The following is a 27,898-nucleotide window of genomic DNA, read 5'->3' on the forward strand; positions in this document are numbered from 1 at the left end:
TGTCATTAAATATTTAATGCACTGAGCTTGTAAGGCTATACTAGTTCTGGGTTCCCTTTCTCTGCAAGAACATTCATTTTCACTGTATCTAATGCCAGGAAAAAAGCCCTTAGGCACAGATGACTTATAACTTTTGTTTAACACAAGCACTTTCAAGGCAGTATGACAAGTGCAACCTCCAAAGCAAACACAACTTGCTCTGTTACTGACTGTAATACCAAAATCACTTTAACCATTCCCTTTTCTTGTAACTAGATTTGAGCATGTCTTATGGAGGAGTTGCCATTTTACTTAGTAGATTTATAGTTGCTGTGTTTGTCACATCAAATAAGAATTGATTTGCAAAATGTAACAAAGCAGTGATTGATATTAAGGTAAAAATAGAATTATCAGTTAAATAGTTAAAGCCATTCTAATCCCTAAATATCTTGTGAGACATGATGTACGTTTTGTGTAGAATGCATGTGTTTAAGGTACAATGGCATGTATACAGCATTTAATCTGTTGGTTATTTTTCATGTTTTTTTTTAACACCATTCACTCAGTACTTGTATTAAATAAACACAGGACAATCGGTTTGCAAATAAGAGGTGGAACTGGAGACCTTAAGTTGGCTTGAAAAAAGGGGACCTAAGGCAGAAGGAGTCAGGGTCCAAATGGGATGGGACTGAGGCCAAAAATATGAGGGGTTCTGATGAAGTGAAAATTGACTGAACTAATTCGGCATGAAACTAAAGGTCAAGGCAACTGTATCTAAATAAAGTGTCTCGAATCGAGGTGGACTGTTTAAAATGCAGCCAGCTTTAGCTAAGATCATTGCCATAGGAATGCTTCTGCGGCCTCAGTAAGAACAACTGAGGCACAAGCTTCACAGGAGTTCCGGTAGAGAGGAGGGGAGAACACACTGAACCTACTATACTAGGAGTGATTACACTAGTAAGGATCTTCAGTGATATTCCTACAAGCTGTAACATAAACCCCACGCTGCACTCTATATAGCCTGTGTGAGGTGGCACCTGATTAGCGCTCCATATCTACCATCACACCCCATGCTGTCCGCTTTAAAAGTAATAAAAAAAAAAGAGAAAAAAATGCTTTACCACTGCTGCAGTCTGCTCTCCCGCAGCAGGGCTAAATGTAAATAAAAAGCACATGCCCGGCCCATGGAACTGCATCCCTGTAGAGAAATAAAAATTACATTTGGAACACACCTCTATACTGTCCTGGATACAGATGACGCCAAAAATTACTAAAATGCCAGAGTGCCCCTCTGCCTCGCCTCTCCTCAACTCAGGAGGAGCCTCGTCAAGCGTCATCACATGACTTCAGTGATGACGTATCCGGACCGGCTTAGCACCACCTCCCTGGCTCACTCGCACAGGCTGAACTGTGCGATTAAGCCAGTATAGGGATGGGTTGGAGGGTGGGAGTGGCGTCTCAGCGTCTGCATGAAAAGCAATACAGGCAGCTATTGAGACAGGCATGTAGGCTCTACCGCATGTGCGGTTAAATAAAGAAAAAACAGTGAAAAAATATTTTTTTTATTTTACAGTTTTGCTTTCACTTTTTTGGGGTATAAATTAAATATCATTTTTCCAATAAGGGGGCTATTGGAAAAATTATATTTTCTTCAGAATGTTTTTTTCTCTTTCTTTTGAATGGGGGTTCACGTGCGGGTGTGCACATATGGAGGAGCCTCCACTGTATGGGACTGCATAAACTTTAAGTGAGATTTGGACTGGGTTACAATTTAGCAGGCCCAATTCATCACACATGTCTTCCGTAATCTCATTTACTCTGGCGACAAGGCCCAAACCACAGACGGCTTTCCTGCTCAATAGGTTTTTAACATACTGACCTCTTAGTACCCACATGGTGAATTTCCTCTGCTTGTACTTGCAGCTGGAAAGAAACTTCCCTGCACAATCGATGCGGCCACCAGGACTATGAACTTTTGTTGTAACTTTCTCCAGCTGAGGCTGTCGAGGCAGTTTTATAAATGCTGCAAGGGACATAACAGTGATCTCTGCTCCTGTTTCAATCTTGGCTCCCATTACAGTAAGGGTAACATGCCAATCTTCATCTGAACCAGACTGTTCAACAACAGATGTTGCTATCCACCTGCATCTCCTTAATGGACTCAGTTTTACACACCAATTGAAAATGGCCCATTCGGTTACACTTTCTACACCTTTAATCTTTAGGGGGGGCATATGACATTCTGATCATGGGTATGGTTACACCGCGTGCAGCGAGCCTGCTGCACCCATCCACTTCTGGGCCTATCTGTTGCCCTTGATCTACAGCTCACACTGTGCCTTTCACCTGCATCTCTCTTGAACTGCTGTACTCCATCCACAATACTTTCAGATCTCATGTCAGCACTTTGCTTTTTCACCAGTTCACTCTGGCAGGCCATCCTAATAGCCCTATCAAACGTCAATTCAGCCTCCAACTGTAGCTTCAGTGAGACCTCAGCATCTGCAATTCCTTTAACTATTCTGTCTCTGATTTGCTCTCCTTTAGCAACACCAAACTCACAGAATTCAGCTAATTCATACAGATTGCGCACAAATGACTCCACTGATTCTCCCATATGCTGAGCGCGTTTATGGAAAGCCCTCTCATGAATCTCATTACGTTTGCGTACAAAGTGAGCACTGAGTTTGTTCATGACTATTTCAAAGTCAAACTCTTCCCCTTCTTGGAATGTAAAGGCATTAAACACCGGCTCCACATCTTTCCCCATAGAGTATAAAAGAGAATTAACTTGTATTTCACCACTCTCCTTGTCCAGCTTGGAAGCAATCTTGAAGCTGACGCCATGTGGGCCAAGCTGCAGGCTGAGAGAAATCAAAAGGCTCAGGTGGGGTAAACTTCAACATTGTCATTAATCAGGAAACAGAAGCACAGGCAAGTAATTCTGACACCATGTCATGAGATGCAGGACACAGCATAGAAGGTACAATGCTATTTTATTGCAGAGCATAGAAGTATACAGACTGCACATCAGACTTAGTAACTATGACATTGACTATAATGGCTATATACCAGGCCCTTATCCGGTGACGTCACACTCCCACTCTCATCACACATATATATATTTATAAATATTTATATAGCTTTGATCCATAAACAGATACAAAAGGGGGTGTAAGCATAGGTTGGCATACACACACTGCCAGCTATGATAGAGACATGATGTCACACATACAGGAATGCCACTGCTGCCAATAGTTTATTAGGTTGCACTGTGAATTGAAACCTGACAGGACTTTTGATGCAACTTATCTCTATCACCACCTCTTTTGGGATTCATTACTTACTCTTTAGCCATCCAACAAAAATTTGATGTGCTTTTGTTGTAAAATCTAGTAAAATGTTGTACCAAATTGGTGGATACCTTGCCTAAACTGATAGTGGAAAGATACTCCCTGATGCGGGACCTCACGTCTTGTGTCGTTAACCCTACATATTGAATTTTATATTGAGAACACTTAGCTTTATATGTCACATAATTAGAGGAACAATTGAGACATATCTCTATAGGGTAGGTATTGTGACAGCAACATCCACAATTTCACAAGGTTTACATTTAATGTGACCACATTTGTACATGCCTATACAATTTAGCCAAAAACTCAAAGGCTTTGTGCTAGATCTCAATTGTGAAGCTGGTCAAATATTACCCAGTGACCGAAATCTCCTGTAGGAACATTTTATGCCATTGTCAACTGTCGGTACCAATTACTAATAGTGTTTTACTATCCTATAGATCTGAGTATATTGTGTACTGTAATCTGTAGCAAAATGTACTCCTTCAAACTTATTCCTACATTTTTACTACTTAGAACTGAAATCCCAAATTGCCTTTTGAAGAATAAACATAATTCATTTTTAGAATCACTTAAAGGGAAACTGAACCCAATTTTTTTTCTTTCGTAATTCAGATAGAGCATGCAATTTTAAGCAACTGTCTAATTTACTCCTATTATCAATTTTTCTTCATTCTCTTGCTATCTTTATTTGAAAAAGAAGGCATATAAGCTAAGGAGCCAGACATTTTTTGAGTTAGACCCTGGACAGCACTTGTTTATTGGTGGGTGAATGTATCCACCAATCAGCAAGAAGAACCCAGGTTGTTCACCAAAAATGGGCTGGCATCTAAACTTACATTCTTGCATATCAAATGAAGATACCAACAAAATGAAGAAAATGTGATAATAGGAGTAAATTAGAAAGTTGCTTAAAATTGCATGCTCTATCTGAATCACAAAAGAAAAAAATTAGGTTCAGTGTCCCTTTAATGCATATGCCAGGCAATCTTGAGTTCTATTTCATTAGCAACAAACACAGATGTCCTTTATACTATTGTTCAAGGTAAAAAACATACACCCATATCTACATGGCTACCACTGTCCTTTTTCTCAGCACTCTCTGCCTTTTTAATAACAGTTTTTCCAAAATAAAACCAGTAACCCAAGCAATGCCCCTGGTCACACTTAATCCAACCATGACACACCCACATGTCAAAACAACACTTGTGCCTCTGTTTGTTTCCATTACAACAGCACCAACATAACACACGTGACTGCACCCACTGATCCTCCTGGCTCAGCTTAAGCCCCTCAGTCCAGCTTAGTATCCCGAAAATATTGGAAGGTGTGTAGATCTCTCTCTCATACAGTTATTTTGTTAAACAATAAACTGTATAAACTTGTACACATTTGGTATTTATGTATACTATACATATGGGGTTTTACTATTTTTAAGCTAGCAAAAAAAAAAAAAAATTGGAACCCACCATACTGACAATGATCTCCATAGAATCCTTCATCACAGTTGCATGTATAGTTGTTAATTGTCTCAATGCATTCTCCGTGCAGTCCACACAACGTTTTGTTACATGATGCTATGGAAGAAAATAAATAATATATTTTAAGTAAACAGTTGTTTAATCATTTCCTATCATATACAATACTACATACAAGTTATAGTTATATGTGTATGTAAACATGTCTAAATATGTGTATACATGTGCATTTGTGTTTTAAACACATAAACACATAAATACACATCCATACACACATACACGTTTGAGCAATATCATTTTCATTCATTTTCATATATTTTAATGTGTTTTTTAATATAAATACTTGAAATTCCTATGTTATTTACTTAGAACAGATATATGTGTATATATTCATATAGATATATAGGTATAGACAATCAAAAGAACGAATCCGCCTTCCGGTCTCAGCTACCTGGGTGCAGTTATGGTTCCAATATGTATGTAAAACAAATGCACTCACAGGGATTTTGGATAACACCAGTGACAAAATTTTATTGACACTGGTGTTATCCAAAATCCCTGTGAGAGCATTTGCTTTACATATACCTAGAAACATCTTAAATTATTAGTAATAGAATACATTCTCCTAAACTATATTTGGTTAATTAAGGGATATTCAGATATTTAATAATGTATTTTGGCACACAGTTGTTGGTGCCTCATACTAATGCGTAACAGGCTGACATTTAGTGCAACATCTTTATCTTTTACTTTTTCTTGCCAAATACATCTTAATTTGTGTCACTAAATGTTCAAACCACAAAACCACAGAAAGTAATGAAAGTCCTGAGAAAAATTACATAACATTTTTTACTTTATGCTACTTAAGAAAGACTGTTAGCGCTCATCAGGAAATGTAGTAGATAAAGGATAAAGAGAACGGTTACTTTAAAGGGATAGTTAACACATATGTGACTGTAATATAAAATGGTTGATTATATGTATAAAAAAAAAACCTTTTCAATATAAGTTGTTTTATTTATTTTGCCCACTTTTCCTGTAATTTAATTCTGTTAATCAAGAGTTTTCCAATTTTGAGAACTGAAAGTGCACATGCTTCTGAAGGATTATCCTGCCACATATCTATCCATAATTACCGTCAACAAAAACGATTACATAATCACTGCAAAAAAGAAAAATGTGTTTGTTAAAGGTCTATAAAACCCCACATTTTTCATTTGTGATTCCGATAGAGCATTTCATTTTTTAAAAAAGTTTCCAATTTACTTCTATCATTAAATTTGTTTGTTCCCATGATATTCTGTGTTGATTAGATACCTAGGTCTCTTCTGGAGCACTACATAACAGGAAATAGTGCTGCTATCTAGTGATCTTGCAAAAATGCTGCCATATAGTGCTCAAAACATGGGCCAGCTTAAGCATACGTCCCTGCTTTTCAAGAAAAAATACCAAGAGAACGAAAAATTAATGATAGAATTAAATTAGAAAGTTGTTTAATGGGACACTGAACCCAAATTTTTTTCTTTCGTGATTCAGATAGACCATGACATTTTAAGCAACTTTCTAATTTACTCATATTATCAAATTTTCGTAAGTCTTTTGGTATCTTTATTTGAAAAGCAAGAATGTAAGTTTAGATGCCGGCCCATTTTCGGTGAACAACCAATAAACAAGTGCTGTCTAGAGTTCTGAATCAAAAATTGTCTGGCTCCTTAGCTTAGATGCCTTTTTTTTTTTTCAAATAAAGATAGCAAGAGAACGAATAAAATTTGTTAATCGGAGTAAATTAGAAAGTTGCTTAAAATTTGCATGCTCTATCTGAATCACAAAAGAAAAAAATTGGGTTCAGTGTCCCTTTAAGATAACATGCTCTATCTGAATCATGAAAGAAAACTGTTGGGTTTCATATACCGTTATGTTTTCCAATTTTGAGAACTGAAAGTACAAATGCCATATTAGTCCATAATTAACATTAACAGAAATTATTACATAAGAGCTGCAAAAAAAATGTAATGTTTGTTCACATAATGACAATGCCTAGCAGTTTCTACTCTAGCAACAAGGTCTGATTGGTGGGTGGAGATTGGCTAGTAAAAAGATAGTTTAGCAAACAAGGTGATAATGTATTCAAAACATTTTCAAAGTCACCCAATTTGTTTGTTTATATAAATGAAATGTTATAGTTACAAGGTGTTTATTTTCTGTTTAAAGAGACGCTTGCCAATGGAAAAATATAATGATCATTTAGAATTTTAAGTTAAAGCTACTTTACATGAAAATCAAAATGAAAGGGACATTAAACACTAAGGGGCCTATTTATTAATGTGCGAGTGGACATGATCCGATATTGCGGATCATGTCCGCTGCACATCAATAAATGCCGACAGCATACGCTCTCTGCATTTATCATTACACCAGCAGTTCTTGTGAACTGATGGTGCAATGCCACCCCCTGCAGATTTGCGGCCAATCAGCAGCTAGCAGGGGGTGTCAATCAACCCGATCGTATTCGATCGGGTTGATTTCTGGTGATGTCTGTCCGTACGGAGCTTGATAAATATGCCCCTAAGTGCCAGATTATAAGTGGAGCGCAAAATATCGCTTTCGCTAAAACAATATTTTAGTCTACTTTGTACTCTGGTATTACAGGTGACGTGCAATTCAAACGTGACCTTGCGTTCTCATTACACAGAAGCATTGCGCTCACAAGAGCGCACTTTCATAGGCTCCAATGGGAGCCTTGATTTTGATGCCATCAGAGATAGCACAGAACCTAAGCGCAGCGAAGGGGGTAAGTTGCGCAGCGATGGCAGCAAATATAAATATATATGTATATTTTGATATACATATATATTTATGTGTTAATATGTGTATATATACGTATTAACACACACACACATATATATATATATATATATATATATATATATATATATATATATAAAAGCATATACATATATATTTACTGGAAACACAAAGTTCCCATAAACCGCAATGTAAAGGCACTTTTCAGTGCATTTTTTTTTTCATATACCCCACTCCCACAACTTTACCCTCAAAATACTGCCTAGTGCAGTTATTTTATTAAAAAATAAAAATGCTAAAAAAAAATATTTTTCAATAAAAGACACTACATTGTATTTTGAAGACATTTGGGGCACATTTATAAAATTAACCAGAAATCTGATCTCTGGTTAATTTTATAAGCGCTAATTGCTACCGAGAGCTCGCAGTTGCAATAACCAACTACTTGTAATGGCTGGGTTTTTATCAAATATTTTGCAGGCGCACGATAAATTAGCGCTCCACTTGTAATCTAGCCCTAAATAAATCATTGCTTGAATGATGTATTCAGAACAAAGATTAGCCTGAGAATAATTTGTACATGTATTTTTTTTAAAAATTATTAGTTGTTTAAATATTGAAAAAATAAGGGTAAAGTGAATTTCCATTGCTGGGGCCAATTAGGAATGGTTATACATGGCTTAGAGTGTGCAACCAATGAGTGTGTGGAATATAGCTGTGTCTATACTTCTATGTTTAACTTTAATTGGAAAGCCCACAATATTCAGAATGAAATTACAGGAAAGGAGCACAAAATAAATAATAAATGTATATTGCAAAGTTGTTTTACTACATGTAATTAAAAAGTGACATTTATATCTTGAGGTTTTTAATGTCCCTTTAATAATTTATTTTTCATATAAAGCGCACAATAAAAATAAAAGTTGTCTCAAGAGCTAGTTTTACTCATTAAATTCACAACCTGTTATACTCAAGAACATGCCTTTTCAAATGGACTGAGCCTGCGGTAGAGCACACTTGCTTAACTTGTGCCTATATCTATACACAGATGTCAAAACTTAGGTGCTCACATTTTTCTTTATGGATGGTTGTGTCAATGAGCAAAACCAGCTCTTTCAATTGCAAGAATAAACCAAAAAAAGCTATTTTTAATATATTTATTTCTCTGTAGCTGTGCCAGCACAGAATGATATGATGTGTTTCAGAGACCTCTGGGGAAGTGTATGAGCACATGGGCAAAACGGGTCAGAGCATTTGATGCTAGCACTTTTCAACAAGTATATATGTACAGATGTTTGGTTTAATTAAATTGGTTTACATCTATTCTGAACTCTGGCTACTTAGCCTGTGGAATATCAGTCACTAAACAGCTGATCCGAAAACGTCTTGAAAAAGTGTGCAGGAGGCCAGACGAAACGCGTAGACGGGATTTACAAGTTCAAGCTGTACCCATATACCCTGTAAGTTGGTGATTAAGGGTTGCCTGGCCGCATACATCACACACTCCTGGACAATGAGTAAAGAGACAGCAGAAGGAGGCATAAGGAACAAACGAGTGCCGTACCCGTCGCATGAAGCCACTTTGGGACACTTACGGCTAGATTTAGAGTTTGGCGGTAGCCGTGAAAACCAGCGTTAGAGGCTCCTAACGCTGGTTTTAGGCTACCGCCGGTATTTGGAGTCAGTGATTAAAGGGTCTAACGCTCACTTTTCAGCCGCGACTTTTCCATACCGCAGATCCCCTTACGTCAATTGCGTATCCTATCTTTTCAATGGGATCTTTCTAACGCTGGTATTTAGAGTCGTTTCTGAAGTGAGCGTTAGAGCTCTAACGACAAAACTCCAGCCGCCTGAAAAAAGCAGGAGTTAAGAGCTTTCTGGGCTAACGCCGGTTCATAATGCTCTTAACTACTGTGCTCTAAAGTACACTAACACCCATAAACTACCTATGTACCCCTAAACCGAGGTCCCCCCACATCGCCGCCACTCGATTAAAATTTTTTAACCCCTAATCTGCCGACCGCCACCTACGTTATACTTATGTACCCCTAATCTGCTGCCCCTAACCCCGCCGACCCCTATATTATATTTATTAACCCCTAACCTGCCCCCCACAACGTCGCCGCCAGCTACTTACAATAATTAACCCCTAATCTGCCGACCGCAAAGCGCCGCCACCTACGTTATCATTATGTACCCCTAATCTGCTGCCCCTAACCCCGCCGACCCCTATATTATATTTATTAACCCCTAACCTTCCCCCCACAACGTCGCCGCCAGCTACTTACAATAATTAACCCCTAATCTGCCGACCGCAAAGCGCCGCCACCTACGTTATCCTTATGTACCCCTAATCTGCTGCCCCTAACACCGCCGACCCCTATATTATATTTATTAACCCCTAATCTGCCCCCCTCAACGTCGCCGACACCTGCCTACACTTATTAACCCCTAATCTGCCGAGCGGACCTCACCGCTATTCTAATAAATGTATTAACCCCTAAAGCTAAGTCTAACACTAACACTAACACCCCCCTAACTTAAATATAATTTACATCTAACGAAATAAATTAACTCTTATTAAATAACTTATTCCTATTTAAAGCTAAATACTTACCTGTAAAATAAATCCTAATATAGCTACAATATAAATTATAATTATATTATAGCTATTTTAGGATTAATATTTATTTTACAGGCAACTTTGTAATTATTTTAACCAGGTACAATAGCTATTAAATAGTTAAGAACTATTTAATAGTTACCTAGTTAAAATAATAACAAATTTACCTGTAAAATAAATCCTAACCTAAGTTATAATTAAACCTAACACTACCCTATCAATAAATTAATTAAATAAACTACCTACAATTACCTACAATTAACCTAACACTACACTATCAATAAATAAATTAAATACAATTGCTACAAATAACTACGATTACATAAACTAACTAAAGTACAAAAAATAAAAAAGAACTAAGTTACAAAAAAAAAAAATTATTTACAAACATAAGAAAAATATTACAACAATTTTAAACTAATTACACCTACTCTAAGCCCCCTAATAAAATAACAAAGACCCCCAAAATAACAAAATGCCCTACCCTATTCTAAATTAATACATTTAAAAGCTCTTTTACCTTACCAGCCCTGAACAGGGCCCTTTGCGGGGCATGCCCCAAGAAAATCAGCTCTTTTGCCTGTAAAAAAAAACATACAATACCCCCCCCAACATTACAACCCACCACCCACATACCCCTAATCTAACCCAAACCCCCCTTAAATAAACCTAACACTAAGCCCCTGAAGATCTTCCTACCTTGTCTTCACCATCCAGGTATCACCGATCCGTCCTGGCTCCAAAATCTTCATCCAACCCAAGCGGGGGTTGGCGATCCATCATCCGGTGGCTGAAGAGGTCCAGAAGAGGCTCCAAAGTCTTCCTCCTATCCGGCAAGAAGAGGACATCCGGACCGGCAAACATCTTCTCCAAGCGGCATCTTCGATCTTCTTGCATCCGGTGCGGAGCGGGTCCATCTTGAAGCAGCCGACGCGGATCCATCCTCTTCTTCCGTTGTCTCCCGACGAATGACGGTTCCTTTAAGGGACGTCATCCAAGATGGCGTCCCTTGAATTCCGATTGGCTGATAGGATTCTATCAGCCAATCGGAATTAAGGTAGGAAAATTCTGATTGGCTGATGGAATCAGCCAATCAGAATCAAGTTCAATCCTATTGGCTGATCCAATCAGCCAATCAGATTGAGCTCGCATTCTATTGGCTGATCGGATGCAAGAAGACCGAAGATGCCGCTTGGAGAAGATGTTTGCCGGTCCGGATGTCCTCTTCTTGCCGGATAGGAGGAAGACTTTGGAGCCTCTTCTGGACCTCTTCAGCCACCGGATGAATTTAGAATAGGGTAGGGCATTTTGTTATTTTGGGGGTCTTTGTTATTTTATTAGGGGGCTTAGAGTAGGTGTGATTAGTTTAAAATTGTTGTAATATTTTTCTTATGTTTGTAAATATTTTTTTTTTTTTTGTAACTTAGTTCTTTTTTATTTTTTGTACTTTAGTTAGTTTATGTAATTGTAGTTATTTGTAGCAATTGTATTTAATTTATTTATTGATAGTGTAGTGTTAGGTTAATTGTAGGTAATTGTAGGTAGTTTATTTAATTAATTTATTGATAGGGTAGTGTTAGGTTTAATTATAACTTAGGTTAGGATTTATTTTACAGGTAAATTTGTTATTATTTTAACTAGGTAACTATTAAATAGTTCTTAACTATTTAATAGCTATTGTACCTGGTTAAAATAATTACAAAGTTGCCTGTAAAATAAATATTAATCCTAAAATAGCTATAATATAATTATAATTTATATTGTAGCTATATTAGGATTTATTTTACAGGTAAGTATTTAGCTTTAAATAGGAATAAGTTATTTAATAAGAGTTAATTTATTTTGTTAGATGTAAATTATATTTAAGTTAGGGGGGTGTTAGTGTTAGTGTTAGACTTAGCTTTAGGGGTTAATACATTTATTAGAATAGCGGTGAGGTCCGGTCGGCAGATTAGGGGTTAATGTTTGAAGTTAGGTGTCGGCGATGTTAGGGAGGGCAGATTAGGGGTTAATACTATTTATGATAGGGTTAGTGAGGCGGATTAGGGGTTAATTACTTTATTATAGTAGCGCTCAGGTCCGCTCGGCAGATTAGGGGTTAATAAGTGTAGGCAGGTGTCGGCGACGTTGAGGGGGGCAGATTAGGGGTTAATAAATATAATACAGGGGTTGGCGGTGTTAGGGGCAGCAGATTAGGGGTACATAGGGATAATGTAAGTTGCGGCGGTTTACGGAGCGGAAGATTAGGGGTTAATAATAATATGCAGGGGTCAGCGATAGCGGGGGCAGCAGATTAGGGGTTAATACGTGTAAGGGTAGGGGTGTTTAGACTCGGGGTACATGTTAGGGTGTTAGGTGCAGACGTAGGAAGTGTTTCCCCATAGGAAACAATGGGGCTGCGTTAGGAGCTGAACGCGGCTTTTTTGCAGGTGTTAGGTTTTTTTTCAGCTCAAACAGCCCCATTGTTTCCTATGGGAGAATCGTGCACGAGCACGTTTTTGAGGCTGGCCGCGTCCGTAAGCAACTCTGGTATCGAGAGTTGCATTTGCGGTAAAAATGCTCTACGCTCCTTTTTTGGAGCCTAACGCAGCATTTGTTTGAACTCTCGATACCAGAGTTAATTTTATGGTGCGGCCAGAAAAAAGCCCGCGGAGCGTTAACAGCCCATCTACCGCCAAACTCCAAATCTAGGCCTTAGGTTGCAGAGCCTATTATTTACTAGCATCTAGTAAGTGCATTTGTGTTTTTAAAAGCGTGAATAAATTGTGATACTTTACTTTGAATAAAGGTGTGCTCTGTGCTCTTATTTTCTAGTTATTCTGAACTCTGCTTCTGCCTTTTATTTTGAGTATTTTTAATAAGCAGCTATTAGGGAGTGCTGCTTCACAAAAGTTAACAAACAACTCTGCAAGTCTTAACGGTCACAACTCAAACTGTTCATACACTTCCTGCATGATTGGTCAGTGTAGGTCTACAAAAATAAGGGGAAACGTCTCCCCAAATATTTTCTTCTACGTCTTCTCCAAGCTAAACAACGGTTAAGGAAATAGATCCAAAGAAATGCTGTCTCCTTTAAAAAATACTTATACAAAGTTACAGTGTCCCAGTATTTAACATGTAGCTGTAACGCTGTATACGCAGTTAGCTTTACCTTCCTTCACACAGTCCGAATATATCAATCTAATATGTGTAGCTATAACGCTGTATCAGTAATTGGTTTTTACCTTCTTCGCCGTTACCGTGCATCTCACCACAGGTCCGAGGTTGATGATGTCACAATCGATCTCAATCAGTTTCTGACTTGCGCAAGTTTCTTTGCTGGCGGGTTTTCCAAGTATGCTACGGAGCGATCCTCTGTCCCTTGCACTTCAGTACTTATTGTATGCAAGGGCTTGTCCTCCCTTAGCAGCAAAACCCAAAGTAGATGGTGAAAAGTACCAAAGTTTCAATACACTTTCGTGAGAGGTGATACCTATAGTATAGCTAATAAGTGATATATGCCAGTATACCAACCGACACTGCCTCAATGCGTTTCACCCATATTTGGGCTTTATCAGCTATACTGCGGCGGCATGGCGGCTCCTCTTCATCCGATGTCCGTCGTAGACTGAAAATTAAATGCAAGGTACAGCAATCAATTTGGGGTACCTTGCATTCCTATTGGCTGAAATTTTGAAATCAGCCAATAAGATTAGAGCTACTGAAATCCTATTGGCTGTTCAAATCAGCCAATAAGATTTCAGTAGCTCTCATCCTAATTATGTTATTTGTGATGTGGGGGGTTGGCGGTTTAAGAGTTAATAGGTTAAATAGGTTTATTGCTATGTGGGGGGTTGGCGGTTTGGCGGCTTAGGGGTTAATAGGTTAATTAGCGTTATTGCGATATGGCGGTTTGGCGGTTTAAGAGTTAATAGGTTAAATAGGTTTATTGCTATGTGGGGGGTTGGTGGTTTAGAGGTTAATATTTTAATTATGTTATTTGCGGTTATGGGGTTAATAACTTTATTATTTTGCGATGTGGGGGTTGACGGTTTATTAGGTGTTTGTTAATACTTCGTGTGGGAGGCTAGGTTTTTTTTGTTATACTTCATGCAGGCGGTTACGTGTTTTTATTTTTATTTATTGCAGGCGGTTTACGTGTGTTTTATTTTGGGCGGTTGCGTGTTTTTGTTTTTTTAAGACTTTGTGTTTGTCTATGCTGCATCCAGGTGGATTCCGAAAATGCCAGGGTGGATGTTTTCACACAGCCAACATTCCTTTGAGGATGCACGCGCAACTGTCGATACCGACGGACGCGTTACAAACACGATTATAGTATATTAGATATACATACATACACATATTTAGCGATACTTCATATATATATATATTTTAATATATTATTTTATTTAATATTTTTTATCAAAAAGTGGATATATGAGTGTAATACTTTGGATTTGGTAGTTATCAATACTTTACATTACAATGTTCTTTACATAGAATTTTTTATTTTAATTTTAATATATATATATATATATTAAAATTAAAATATATATATATATATATTAATTTTATAGCTAATATATATATATATATATAGCTAATAGACGAAGCACTCTCTGGTCTTATCAAGTGTATAACACAATTTTATTACAGTGACATTTCGGGGTATTCACTCCTTCATCAGACAATGATTATGTTTTGTAAAATATATATTAATACCTATATATCTATATGAATGTATACAGGTATTATTATTATTAGTTATTTGTAGAGCACATATACACATATAAATATAAATATATATATATATATATATATATACAGGAATATATATTAAAAAAACATTTTCTTCTAAGTGAAAAACATTGGAATGCAAAGTATTTTTATTCAAAACACAAAAAAACACATTAAAAAAAAATATTAAAATAGAATTAAAATGATGTTTCATGTTTTAAGGTATTTTACAACAAAAAATACAGAGAGAAGGAAGCAAATTAGAAAACAGAACTTGCAATAGAAATTGTTTAAAATTGCACACTATATCTGAATCATGAAAGTTTCATTTTGACTTAACTGTACTTTTAAGGTGTCACATAAATTTCAACAATTTACTAGGGATTAGTGATTGTTTTGCAACATTAAAAAAACATGAATTTAATTTTAACACATTCATTCGTTTGTTTCTAATTTTGAATGTTTGTACAACATTCTAGCATTTGTTTAATGTAATAGTATTTCTAATGCTCTCTTTAAATGTAATATTTGAATTATGAACTATTCAAAATAGAAAGAATCAATTCAATATATTTGTATCTATTATGTACCAATTTACAAATGGCTAGATTACGAGTCTTGCGTTATTAGTAAAAAAGCAGCGATAAGCCTCATAAGTCTTGCAGATTTAGGGGCACCACACACTTTTTTGGCCTTACGGCAAATCAATTTACACAAATTGCGTATAGTCTTTTTTCTATGGGACTTCCATAGCGCCGGTATTACCAGCTTGTCCTGGGAGGCCAAAAAGTGAGTGGTACACCCTACCCCGTCAAGATTCGTACAGCATTTTAAAGTCAGTAGTTATGAGTTTTACACTACAAAGTCGTAGCATAAAACTCATAACTAAAGTGCTAAAAAGTACACTAACACCCATAAACTACCTATTAATCCCTAAACCGAGGCCCTCCCGCATTGCAAACCCTAAAATAAAATTATTAACCCCTAATCTGCCGCTCCGGACATTGCCGCCACTATAATAAACATATTAACCCCTAAACCGCCGCACTCCCACCTTGCAAACATTAGTTAAATATTATTAACCCCTAATCTGCTGTCCCTAACATCGCCGCCACCTACCTACATTTATTAACCCCTAATCTGCTGCCCCCAATGTCGCCGCCACCACTATATTAAATGTATTAACCCCTAAATCTAAGTCTAACCCTAACCTTAACACCCCCTAACTTAAATATAATTTAAATAAATATAAATACAAATTACTATCATTACCTAAATAATTCCTATTTAAAACTAAATACTTACCTATAAAATAAACCCTAAGTTAGCTACAATATAACTAATAGTTACATTGTAGCTAGCTTAGGGTTTATTTTTATTTTACAGGCAAGTTTGTATTTATTTTAACTAGGTGGAATAGTTACTAAATAGTTATTAACTATTTAATAACTACCTAGCTAAAATAAATACAAATTGACCTGTAAAATAACACCTAACACTACACTACAATGAAATAAATTACCTAAATTAAATACAATTAACTAAATTAAATAAAATTAGCTAAATTACAAACAAAAAAAACACTAAATTACAGAAAATAAAAAACATTACAAGATCTTTAAACTAATTACACCTAATCTAATAGCCCTATCAAAATAAAAAAAGCCCACCCAAAATAAAAAAAACCTAGCCTAAACTAAAAGGGCCTTAAAAGGGCCTTTTGCGGGGCATTGACCCAAAGAAACCAGCTCTTTTACCTGTAAAAAAATACAAACAACCCCCAACAGTAAAACCCACTACCCACACAACCAACTCCCCAAATAAAACCCTAACTAAAAAAACCTAAGCTCCCCATTGCCCTGAAAAGGGCATTTGGATGGGCATTGCCCTTAAAAGGGCATTTAGCTCTATTGCGGCCCAAAGCCCTAACCTAAAAAAAAACCCACCCAATACACCCTTAAAAAATCCTAACACTAACCTCCGAAGATCCACTTACCGGGAGAAGTCTTCATCCAAACGGCAAGATGTCCTCAAGGAAGCCGGCAGAAGTGGTCCTCCAGACTGGCAGAAGTAGTCCTCCAGACGGGCAGAAGTCTTCAACCAGACGGCATCTTCTATCTTCATCCTTCCGACGCGGAGCGGTTCCATCTTCAAGACATCCGGCGCGGAGCATCCTCTTCAATCGACGTCTTCTTGCTGAATGAAGGTACCTTTAAGTGACGTCATCCAAGATGGCGTCCCTTAGATTCCGATTGGCTGATAGAATTCTTTCAGCCAATTGGAATTAAGGTTGAACAAATCCTATTGGCTCCCTATAGGTCGGATCCCTATTAAAGCTATAAGTAAGTCTTTCATACGGAAAAAGGGAAACCGGTGTGTACCCTGATCAAGGACTTTTAGAATAAGCAACCCAGTTTGTCTGGAAAAAGAAATTTCACGAGAAAAGAGAAAATTATATATATCCTAATTAAGGACTCTAAAATAAGCCAACAAGTGTGTTTGTAAAAAGAGACCTTTATTTGCACTAAAGACACACTGAAACACACATCCTAAAAGGATATTAGTTGGTTTTATATTAACCAATTAAATTTCTATGTAGCATTAGTGCAATAGCTTTTTAATAATAAAATTACTATTTTGGTAACATAAGGTAACTTTTAAGGTGGAAATCATTTGTAACCATTTACAATTGTTTTATGTTTCAATTTTATATATAGATAACATTTAGATGACCGGTAATATGTGAGGATTAATTTTAATTATCTCTATTATTTTGGTGTATTATACATATCTATTATTGATTAAATACTACTATTTTTTTACATTTTTTGTCTCTGTAATAATATTCTATATCAATAATTTAACCCCTTAGCTGTAGCGCACATATACACATTTCTTTTTTAACATATCTGTCCTATTCTTTCTGTTTTATGGGAGCAGACTAGTGTATGTGCAGGGGCACGATTTGGACATCATTTTAACCCCTTTTTCTTATACTTAAAATAAATACAAACTTGCCCGTAAAATAAAAATAAACCCTAAGATAGATACAATTTAACTATAAGTTATATTGTAGCTAGCTTAGGGTTTATTTTATAGGTAAGTATTTAGTTTTAAATAGGACTTATTTAGTTAATGATAGGAATTTTTATTTAGATTTATTTTAATTATATTTAAGTTAGGGGGTGTTAGGGTTAGGGTTAGACTTAGATTTAGGGGTTAATAAATATAATATAGTGGCGGCGACGTTGGGGGCGGCAGATTAGGGGTTAATAAATGTAGGTAGGTGGCGGCGATGTTAGGGACGGCAGATTAGGTGTTAATAATATTTAAATAGTGTTTGCAATGTGAGAGTACAGCAGTTTAGGGGTTAATATGTTTATTATAGTGGTGGCGACGTTGTGGGCGGCAGATTAGGGGTTAATAAGTGTAGGTAGGTGGCGGCGACATTGAGGGCGGCAGATTAGGGGTTGATAAGTGTAAGATTAGGGGTGTTTAGACTTGGGGTTCATGTTAGGGTGTTAGGTGTAAACATAAAATTTGTTTCCCCATAGGAATCAATGGGGCTGCGTTACGGAGCTTTACGCTGCTTTATTGCAGGTGTTAGGCTTTTTTTCAGCCGGCTCTCCCCATTGATGTCTATGGGGAAATCGTGCACGAGCACGTATAACCAGCTCACTGCTGACTTAAGCAGCGCTGGTATTGGAGTGCGGTATGGAGGACAATTTTGCTCTACGCTCACTTCTTGCCTTTTAACGCCGGGTTTCTGAAAACCTGTAATACCAGCGCTGTAGGTAAGTGAGCGGTGACAATAACTCGCACCCCTCATACCGCAAAACTCGTAATATAGCCGTAAATGTCCTACCACATGAACTATTGAAATTCTGTATATATTTGTCAAATCGAATGTGACAATCAAAATTTCAAATGTGGATATTTGATTTAATTATGAACATTGGAAAACTAAAGTAACATTCAATAATCAGAAATAACATTAGATTACCAAATTTTAATGGATTTTAATTCTTATCAACATTCGATTGTCTAAAATGAATATCCACAGGACTATTTATTCTACCAAGCGAATTGCACTTTTTGCACATTCTCCCATCCTTACAATTTACTAACGGTGTCCTAAAAAAAAAGTTGAGACCACTGTTTTCCGTAAAACATGAAAACTTGCTAAACCTTATTTTTACTAGTAGAACAATGTTATCAAGCGCACTATTTTATACATAAATGATGCAGGATACATCTTTGTAACCTGTCAGAAAGCTGAACGTATCAAAGTTGAACTTTTCTCTCATTGTGGTTAGAGGAGAATCAGAATGTTGTTCTCCGGCTTCTCATACTTTGTTTAAAGTGTGAGATAGAATCTTATTATTCTGTGGTCTAACAATACACCACCCTGTAGCTGAACCAAAATACTAAAAATTACAGAATAAGGACACGCGAATATACTTATTAGAGTTCTAGTTATAAATAGTATTCCAGTAACACAATTTCATCATGATTTATATATATAAATATATATATATATATATATATATATATATATATATATATATATATATATATATATAAAAATTGTTTTTAACAAATGATAATGAAAATAAAGTTACAAGTTTTTAAGAATAATGATTACATATGAAAAACTAGTATCGATACATTTTATCTGCTCCATTAAAGGTCCACAACAGTTGAATTTGTTAGAGTTTGGGTTGCCACCCAGCCAGTATTTTACAAGCAAGAGGCACGCTAACTTTTACTTTAGCTTGCGTGCTAACTTTGCTAAAGTAAACTTTTAACGCAGGCAGGTTAGCGTGCGTATTATAAGGTTGAAAGTAAAAAGTTAGCGCGCAAGCAAAAGTCCATGTGCACTAACCAGAAATTTGGATATTGTGACCGCACTAATTTCCTCTCCCATAGACTTCAATGGACATGCTGTTAAAAAAAATACTTAGCGCTCGTGCACTAACCAAATACCGCATGAGTCCAACAGCTCTATATTTCTATAAATATATATGATTTTTTTCTTGTAAATCTAAACCTATATATATCTATGTTAAAATATACAGGTTTAGATATATACATAGGAAAACATCAAGCAGGGGATCTGCACACACAATAAACTTCCAACTTCCGAGGTGCTCTGGGTAGGAAAAGTAAACAAATGAAATAAACGGGTCCCGCACTCTCCCCTGTGAAAACACAAACTTCTTTAATTGAACTGTGACGTTTCGGGGTAGTTAGCCCCTTCCTCAGACAGATAACAAATATAGGGCAACTTACTCCCCTTAAATACCCTCCACAATGTACTGTGAATGCTAAACACGTGCAGCTTCTCATCTGCGCAACTGAGCATGCTCAGAGATAATTATGGTGGCTGCATTGGGACAAACAACTAAAAGCAAAGTTAAAAATGGAAAATGCCTGAAATTACAATGTAACAATATTCATAAAAACAAAAATGTAACCTAAGTAGCCCTGCTATATGTGATGAATAACTTGTCTTCACAATATGTAACAAAACTAGAAAAAAACAAAAAATGGCTACAAATAAATATTACATCTTAACTAATGAGGGGAAGAAGTAAGATGTTACTTACAAAAAAACAGGCAAGTAATAAATATCAAGTGTAATTAAGAAATCCATACCCTGTAACAGGACATAATTAATTTGACCAGGGAGATAAATGGAACCTACCTACCGCAAAAATTGCTTTAACTAGGTGGGAATATGTCAAAAAGACACAAAAATTATGAATACAATCTTAATCATCCCTGTATAATCTAATAACTGACAGACTCAGATTATGACTATCAGATTAGTATGAATCTATGGCTAGCTGTACTACACAATATACTTTTACGTGTAAAATATGTACAAATAGGATCATTACAAGAAACATTGCATATCAAAATGAGTAATAAGGCCCCTAGGTATTAAAGTATCCAAGGTGTAAATCCACCTGGTCTCTTTTTGCAACAACAAATACGGGTAATAGGGCCAAATTGTTGTTGATTGATCCCCGAAATGTCACATATTTTTTGTGCTGAATAAAGCACCTTTCTCAAAAACCCAGTGAGTGCAAGCCTCTTCTCTCCTGTATTATTTTTTGCCTGCACCCTGGTGGATGTTGCGTTTGGTCTCATGAAATCCCTTTTTAACTCTTTTAAAACAATTTTATTAACATCATATACTGTATATATGAAAAACATTTTTTTCATAAATAGTGTATATATGAGTGTAATAGTTTATTTAAGAGTTTTTGATGTGAATTATGAAAAACTTTTTTTAACCCTTACATTTTACGCCATGGGGCATATTTAACAAGCAGCGTGTGCTGCAGTTTCCACGTGAGCCAGACACATAAGTTAAGAAGCAGCGTTCATAAGATCAGGAAGATTGACACCCCTGCCAGCGGCCGATTGGCTGCGAATGTGCAGGGGGCAGCATTGCACAAGCATTTTACAAGAAATGCTTGTGTAATGATAAATGGCGACAGCGTATGCTTTCGGCATTTAGCGATGTCAACAGACATGATCCACTACATCGGATCATGTCTGCAAAACATTTAATAAATATATCCCCAGGTCAAGTCACGCTACTTTTTCTAGCGTAGTTTCTGCTTGTGCTCAAGCACAATTTTTTTACTTTCAACTTCTAATATGCATGCTAAATAGCATGGTTGCAATATTGTTTTTTTTTTCATTCCGCGCTGTCTTTAACCCCTTAGTGACCAACGACGTATGGGGTACGTCCTGCAAAAAAATGCAGTTAATGACCAAGGAGGTACCCCATACGTCGTTGGTCTTTGAAAGCAGTGGAAGCGATCCTGATAGCTTCCAGCTGCTTTCATGTTATTGCAGTGATGCCTCAATATTGAGGCATCCTGCAATAACTGTTTTTAGCCATCCGATGCAGAGAGAGCCACTCTGTGGCCCTCTCTGCATCGGCTACCGATGGCCGTTATGGTTGGTGCGTGGGAGCTCATCCAGGGAGGCGGGTGGGCAGTTATTGGTGGAGGAGGGGGGAGGGATCTAGTGCGGGTGCGTGCGCGTGCACGAGCGCGCGCACGAGAGTCGTGCACGCGCGTGCACGGGCGCGCGCGTGCAAGTGATGTCTATCAAAACAGCATCAATATGCTGTAGATCTGGAGGGTGGGAGAGAGGACTGGGGAGGGTGGGATTTTGAAATCAAGGCATCAGGGAGAGGGTGGGGGGTTGGATGTTGAGGGAGGGGCAGCTACACTACAGAAATAAATAAAATATTTAAAAAAAAATAAAAAAAAAAATACATTATTATTTTTCAAACTGGGTACTGGCAGACAGCTGCCAGTACCCAATATGGTGCCCAATAAAGGCAGAGGGGGGGGGGGGTTAAAGAGCTGTTTGAGGGGGGATGAGGGAGGTTGGGGGCTAAGGGCGGTCCTACACAGCAGAAGAATTATTATTTTTTTTTTTTTTTAAAAACCTAAAACTTTTATTTTAGTACTGGCAGATTTTCTGCCAGTACTTAAGATGGCAGGGACAATTGTGGGGTGGGGGAGGGAAGTGAGCTGTTTCGGAGGGATCAGGGGGTGGGATGTGTCAGGTGGGAGGCTGATCTCTACACTAAAGCTAAAATTAACCCTGCAAGCTCCCTACAAGCTACCTAATTAACTCCTTCACTGCTAGACATAATATACGTGTGATGCGCAGCAGCATTTAGCGACCTTCTAACTACCAAAAAGCAATGCCAAAGCCATATATGTCTGCTATTTCTGAACAAAGGGGATCCCAGAGAAGCATTTACAACAATTTGTGCCATAATTGCACAAGCTGTTTGTAAATAATTTCAGTGAGAAACCTAAAATTGTGAAATATTTAAAGTTTTTTTTAATTTGATCGCATTTGGCGGTGAAATGGTGGCATGAAATATACCAAAATGGGCCTAGATCAATACTTGGGGTTGTTTACTACACTACACTAAAGCTAAAATTAACCTTACAAGCTCCCTACATGGTCCCTAATTAACCCCTTCACTGTTGCGCATAATACACGTGTGGTGCGCAGTGGCATTTAGCGGCCTTCTAATTACCAAAAAGCAACGTAAAAGCCATATATGTCTGCTATTTCTGAACAAAGGGGATCCCAGAGAAGCATTTAAAACCATTTGTGCAATAATTGCACAAGCTGTTTGTAAATAATTTCAGTGAGAAACCTAAAGTTTGTGAAAAAATTTGTGAAAAAGTGAACATATACCAAACTATACCAAAATGGGCCTAGATCAATACTTTGGGATGTCTTCTAAAAATATATATATACATGTTAAAGGATATTCAGGGATTCCTGACAGATATCAGTGTCCCAATGTAACTAGCGCTAATTTTGAAAAAAAGTGGTTTGGAAATAGCAAAGTGCTACTTTTATTTAGTGCCCTATAACTTGCAAAAAAAGCAAAGAACATGTAAACATTGGGTATTTCTAAACTCAGGACAAAATTTAGAAACTATTTAGCATGGGTATTTTTTGGTGGTTGTAGATGTGCAACAGATTTTGGGGGTCAAAGTTTGAAAAAATAGTTTTTTTTCCATTTTTTCCTCATATTTTATAATTTTTTTAATAGTAAATTATAAGATATGATGAAAATAATGGTATCTTTAGAAAGTCCATTTAATGGCGTGAAAAACGGTATATAATATGTGTGGGTACAGTAAATGAGTAAGAGGAAAATTACAGCTAAACACAAACACCGCAGAAATTTAAAAATAGCCATGGTCCCAAACGGTCAACAAATGGAAAAGTGCTCTGGTCACTAAGGGGTTAATCTAGCCCTTTAATTTTCATGCACTTTGCTAAGTTCATCAGCGCCATTCTTACCTGTATAGCACAGAGCTCGTTTCAGTTTTTTGCACGCATCATCATTCCATTTCCCAGCATCCACCTTCCGTCCAATATATATCTCTACACAATCCTCCCTGCTGCCTTTGTTGTTTGGTTCTCCTTTTCCCCAGTTTTCAGCTTCTCCTGTCAGTGTCTTATTAGTTCCAACCCAAGTCCATTTATCATTTATTTTTCGTATGCCTATCCAGTAATAGGTGTTGTGATAGGGGATTGTTTCTTCAAGGTGCTTAATCTCTCTCTTGTTTTGTATGGCTACCAGGTCAGTATAACGTGTCTGGCAGAATATTCGTGCCTGCTCATAGTTCAGACTATCTGTTGAATAATGGTAAGTCCAGCAACTGACAGTGGTCCAATTCAGAGATTCTGTAAGAGATTATAAATAATAATACAACACATAATAATGACATAGAATAATACTTAAAAGGATTGTCTAGTCAAAATTACACTTTCACGTTTTGGATAGAGCATGCAATTTAAAGCGACTTTCTAATTTACTCCAATAATCAATTTTTCTTCGTTCTCTTGTTGTCTTTATTTGAATGTAAGCTAAGGAGCCAGCCCATTTTTGGTTCAGCACCTGGGTAGAGCTTGCTGATTGGTGGCTACATTTAGACACCTATCAGAAATAGCTACCCAGGTTCTGAACCAAAAATAGGCAGGCTCCTAAGCTTACATTCCTGCCTTTTCAAATAAAGATACCAAGAAAAATTGATAATAGGAGTAAATTTGAAAGTTGCTTAAAATTGCATGCTCTATCTGAATCATAAAAGCTTATTTTTGACTAGACTATTCCTTTAAAATGAATATAAAGGAGCAATCATAATAATATTGCATTAGAGTATTTAATAATTGCACTATTGCTTGCAAAGAGCTATGTTTTAAACACCTGCACAAGGATTAAACACATAAAATCAGCTCCAGTGTAACAATGCACTACTGGTCTAGAACTGGACATGGCCTCTGAACCAATCAGGGACAGCATATATGTGTATCTGCCAATTATTGGATGTGTCCAGCTCCACGGCTGACTTTAGTGCATTTCTCTTTTTTGTGGGGCTTAAATACATAGGTCGGTGCCAGTAATAGAGCAATAATGAAATGTTCTAGCACATTATAATATTTATTTATTGAGATATGTTTCTATGATCTAAAGTGATTTGTTCTCTTTATATCTTTTGTTGAAAAGCATACATAGGTAGGCTCAAGGACAGCAATGCACAGCTGGGAGCTAGCGGCTGATTGGTTGCTGCCCATATATACCACCTGTCATTGGCTCAACTGATGTGTTCAGCTAGCTCCCTGTAGTGCACTGCTTTTACTTCAAAAAGGAGAATTAAGAACATTTGATAATATAAACATTTTTAAGAAACTTACTTAAAACTGTACACTCTATCTGAATCATGAAAAAATGGTTTCTTGACCCTTTTAATTTATGCTGCTGTCTCCAGCTGTACTCATATTGTTGTCAACAGGCAAAAGCTCCTATTTCAAATGTCAAAATAATGATAAATTAGCTATTTGCAAACAACTTAATACACTTCAGCAACTAAAATAGATAGACTGGGAACACATTAAAGGGAGCAGATTTTACAGTAAAATGTCCCTTTTAGGGTTTAATGGTCCATAGTCAAATTATGGATGTCTAGTTCTGTATGAAAGATTGTAAAACTCTGGTCTTGGCCCCTTTTTTCCACCTTAGGCAAGTTAATGGGGTGGAGTGATGGTCAGGTTGATAAGAGGGGCTTAAAACTAAACTAAAAGTGTGCATATGGTGTACTGCTTAGGTAGTCAGTCATAAGAACTCCCTGCTAGCCCCTTTGTCATTGCCTTGGGCAAAGTATTGGGGGTACCGCCACAGATTCTGCTGAGGGACCTTGACCTCTTGTTTCACTTTATTAGATTAGGGACTCAATTGCCGCCATCCCTGTTAGTAAGTTTCTGTTTAATAAATGTGACCTTCACGGTCTTCTCTCCACACTTTGGTGTCCTTGTGTTTATTTATTATTATTTGGGGTATATTAATTTTACTATGACACCGGTGAATCCCAACTTGTGTCTTTAATCCCTTATGCCCCTAAACTGGTGGCAACATATATGAAATGTCCTTCTCCATCTAAACAACAGGAAACTCATTAAGCTGAATAATTTTTCATATGGTAGTAAAAATTAGTTCTTGTTTTTTATTTTACCTTTATTGAGAATTCCAAAATAAATAAATACATAAACAAATAAACTCCTTTGTTCTAGAATTACAAAAAAAAAAAAAGGTATGAGGATAAATATATTTTATAATGAACTGATTATAAAAATTGACAATAATATTTCATAAAAAAAATTACTTACCAATATACAACATAATAATGGTGAACAGTTTAAACTTGTTCCAAATAACTGTGACATTCTGAAGTTTTCCTTCGGTTTTGTAACACTAAAAAAAAACACACACACAAAAAATCCACCATGAATTTCTGCTTTGTTCCAAAATATTGATAATAGGTTCAATCACTAAGTTTAAAACTATTTACTGTATATAATATACAATAGTGCTATATTTGCTCAAGTTCCTTTTACATAGCAACAGATTATATATCAATACCATTCAATACAAAATACCAATCTCTTTTAATTAGCTTTGCCACCTTTAGTTCACGCCAAACTCGAAAACTCTTGCGCCGTGCACAGCACAGGATAACATTTTTTTCAGAGAAAACACTACGAATAATGGCAAATAAACACAAACTCTCACATAGATATTCACACTCTCACACACTATCTCCCACCCACTCATGCTCAAACACACTCATGCACACACTCACACTCACACTAAAACACATGCTCTCTCTCACACAAACTTTCTCTCGCTCACAGAGACTCATGCTCATACACACACAAATACACAATCTCACACACTAACACATACACTCTCACACAGACTCCTAATACACAAACACACACACACACACACAAAGAAACCCGCTCTTTCACACACAGCCACCAAACACAAAGACTTTTAGCCACCAATCAGCAGGTGCTACCCAGGATTTGAACCAAAAATGGGCCGGCTCCTATGGTTAAATTCCTGCTTTTTCAAATAAAGATATCAAGAGAACGAAGAAAAATGTATAATAGGAGTAAACTAGAAAGTTGCTTAAAATTGCATGCTCTATCTGAATCATAAAAGAAAAAATTGGGTTTCATGTTCCTTTAAGGGCCGCATCTACATTATTATTAAACAAACAAATATTTTCCTAATATTTCCTAAAAATGTCCAGTTGTACAGGGATACTGTCTATTGTTCTTCCCTCCATATGGCTTTTTTTTAGCCCAAAGCACACATTTTTGGTTCTGCTGTTTTACTGGGCCTACAAACACTATGGCCTATAAGTGAGTATTACTTTTCTTTTTACAGAGGAAGAGGTTTCAAGGGCTTTATCAAAAATAAAAGTAAATAAGTCTGTTGGTCCAGATAATATTCATCCAAGGGTTCTAAGAGAACTTCAATCCGTGATAGCTACTCCATTAGCTGATTTATTTAATCAGTCACTTCTAACAGGAGTTGCTCCAAAAGACTGGAAAATTGCCAATGTAGTCCCTCTTCATAAAAAGGGTAGTATGGAAGATTCTGCTAACTATAGGCCAGTCAGTTTGACCTCAATTGCAGGGAAATTAATGTAAACTCTTTTAAAGGAAAGACTTGTGTCTTTCCTTCAGGTAAACAACTTAGAAGACAAAGGACAGCATGCTCAGACTAATCTAATTGATTTCTTTGACCATGTAACTAAATTAATAGACCAGGGAGGAGCCATAGATGTTGCTTATCTAGACTTTAGCAAAGCATTTGGCACCGTCCCACATAACAAACTTATTGACTGTAACTAAAGATGAAAGGGACTTGGGAATTATTATTTCAGATGATTTCAAATGTGGTACACAATGCAGTAGTGCAGACAGTAAGTCCAGTCGAATACTTGGTTGCATTGGGAGAGGTATTAGTAGCAGAAATAGCAAGGTTCTTATGCCACTTAACAGATCATTAGTTAGGCCAAATCTGG

General features: G+C 36.8%; 1 protein-coding gene across 1 annotated transcript in view; it reads right to left on the bottom strand.

Annotated features, from left to right (window-relative positions):
* Nucleotides 1-26,217, bottom strand: part of LOC128640709 (uncharacterized) — a 78,608-nt gene extending 52,391 nt beyond the window's left edge. The window contains exons 1-3 of the mRNA XM_053693137.1: nucleotides 26,190-26,217; nucleotides 23,823-24,209; nucleotides 4,805-4,912 (exon numbers count right to left, since the gene is read on the bottom strand). Coding sequence (XP_053549112.1) covers nucleotides 4,805-4,912; nucleotides 23,823-24,209; nucleotides 26,190-26,202 — 508 coding nt within the window. The 5' untranslated portion in view covers nucleotides 26,203-26,217. The remainder of the gene's footprint in view (nucleotides 1-4,804; nucleotides 4,913-23,822; nucleotides 24,210-26,189) is intronic.
* Nucleotides 26,218-27,898: the final 1,681 nt, after the last annotated feature.

The sequence above is a fragment of the Bombina bombina genome, chromosome 10 (assembly GCF_027579735.1).
Source record: "Bombina bombina isolate aBomBom1 chromosome 10, aBomBom1.pri, whole genome shotgun sequence".
NCBI classification, from domain to species: domain Eukaryota; kingdom Metazoa; phylum Chordata; class Amphibia; order Anura; family Bombinatoridae; genus Bombina; species Bombina bombina.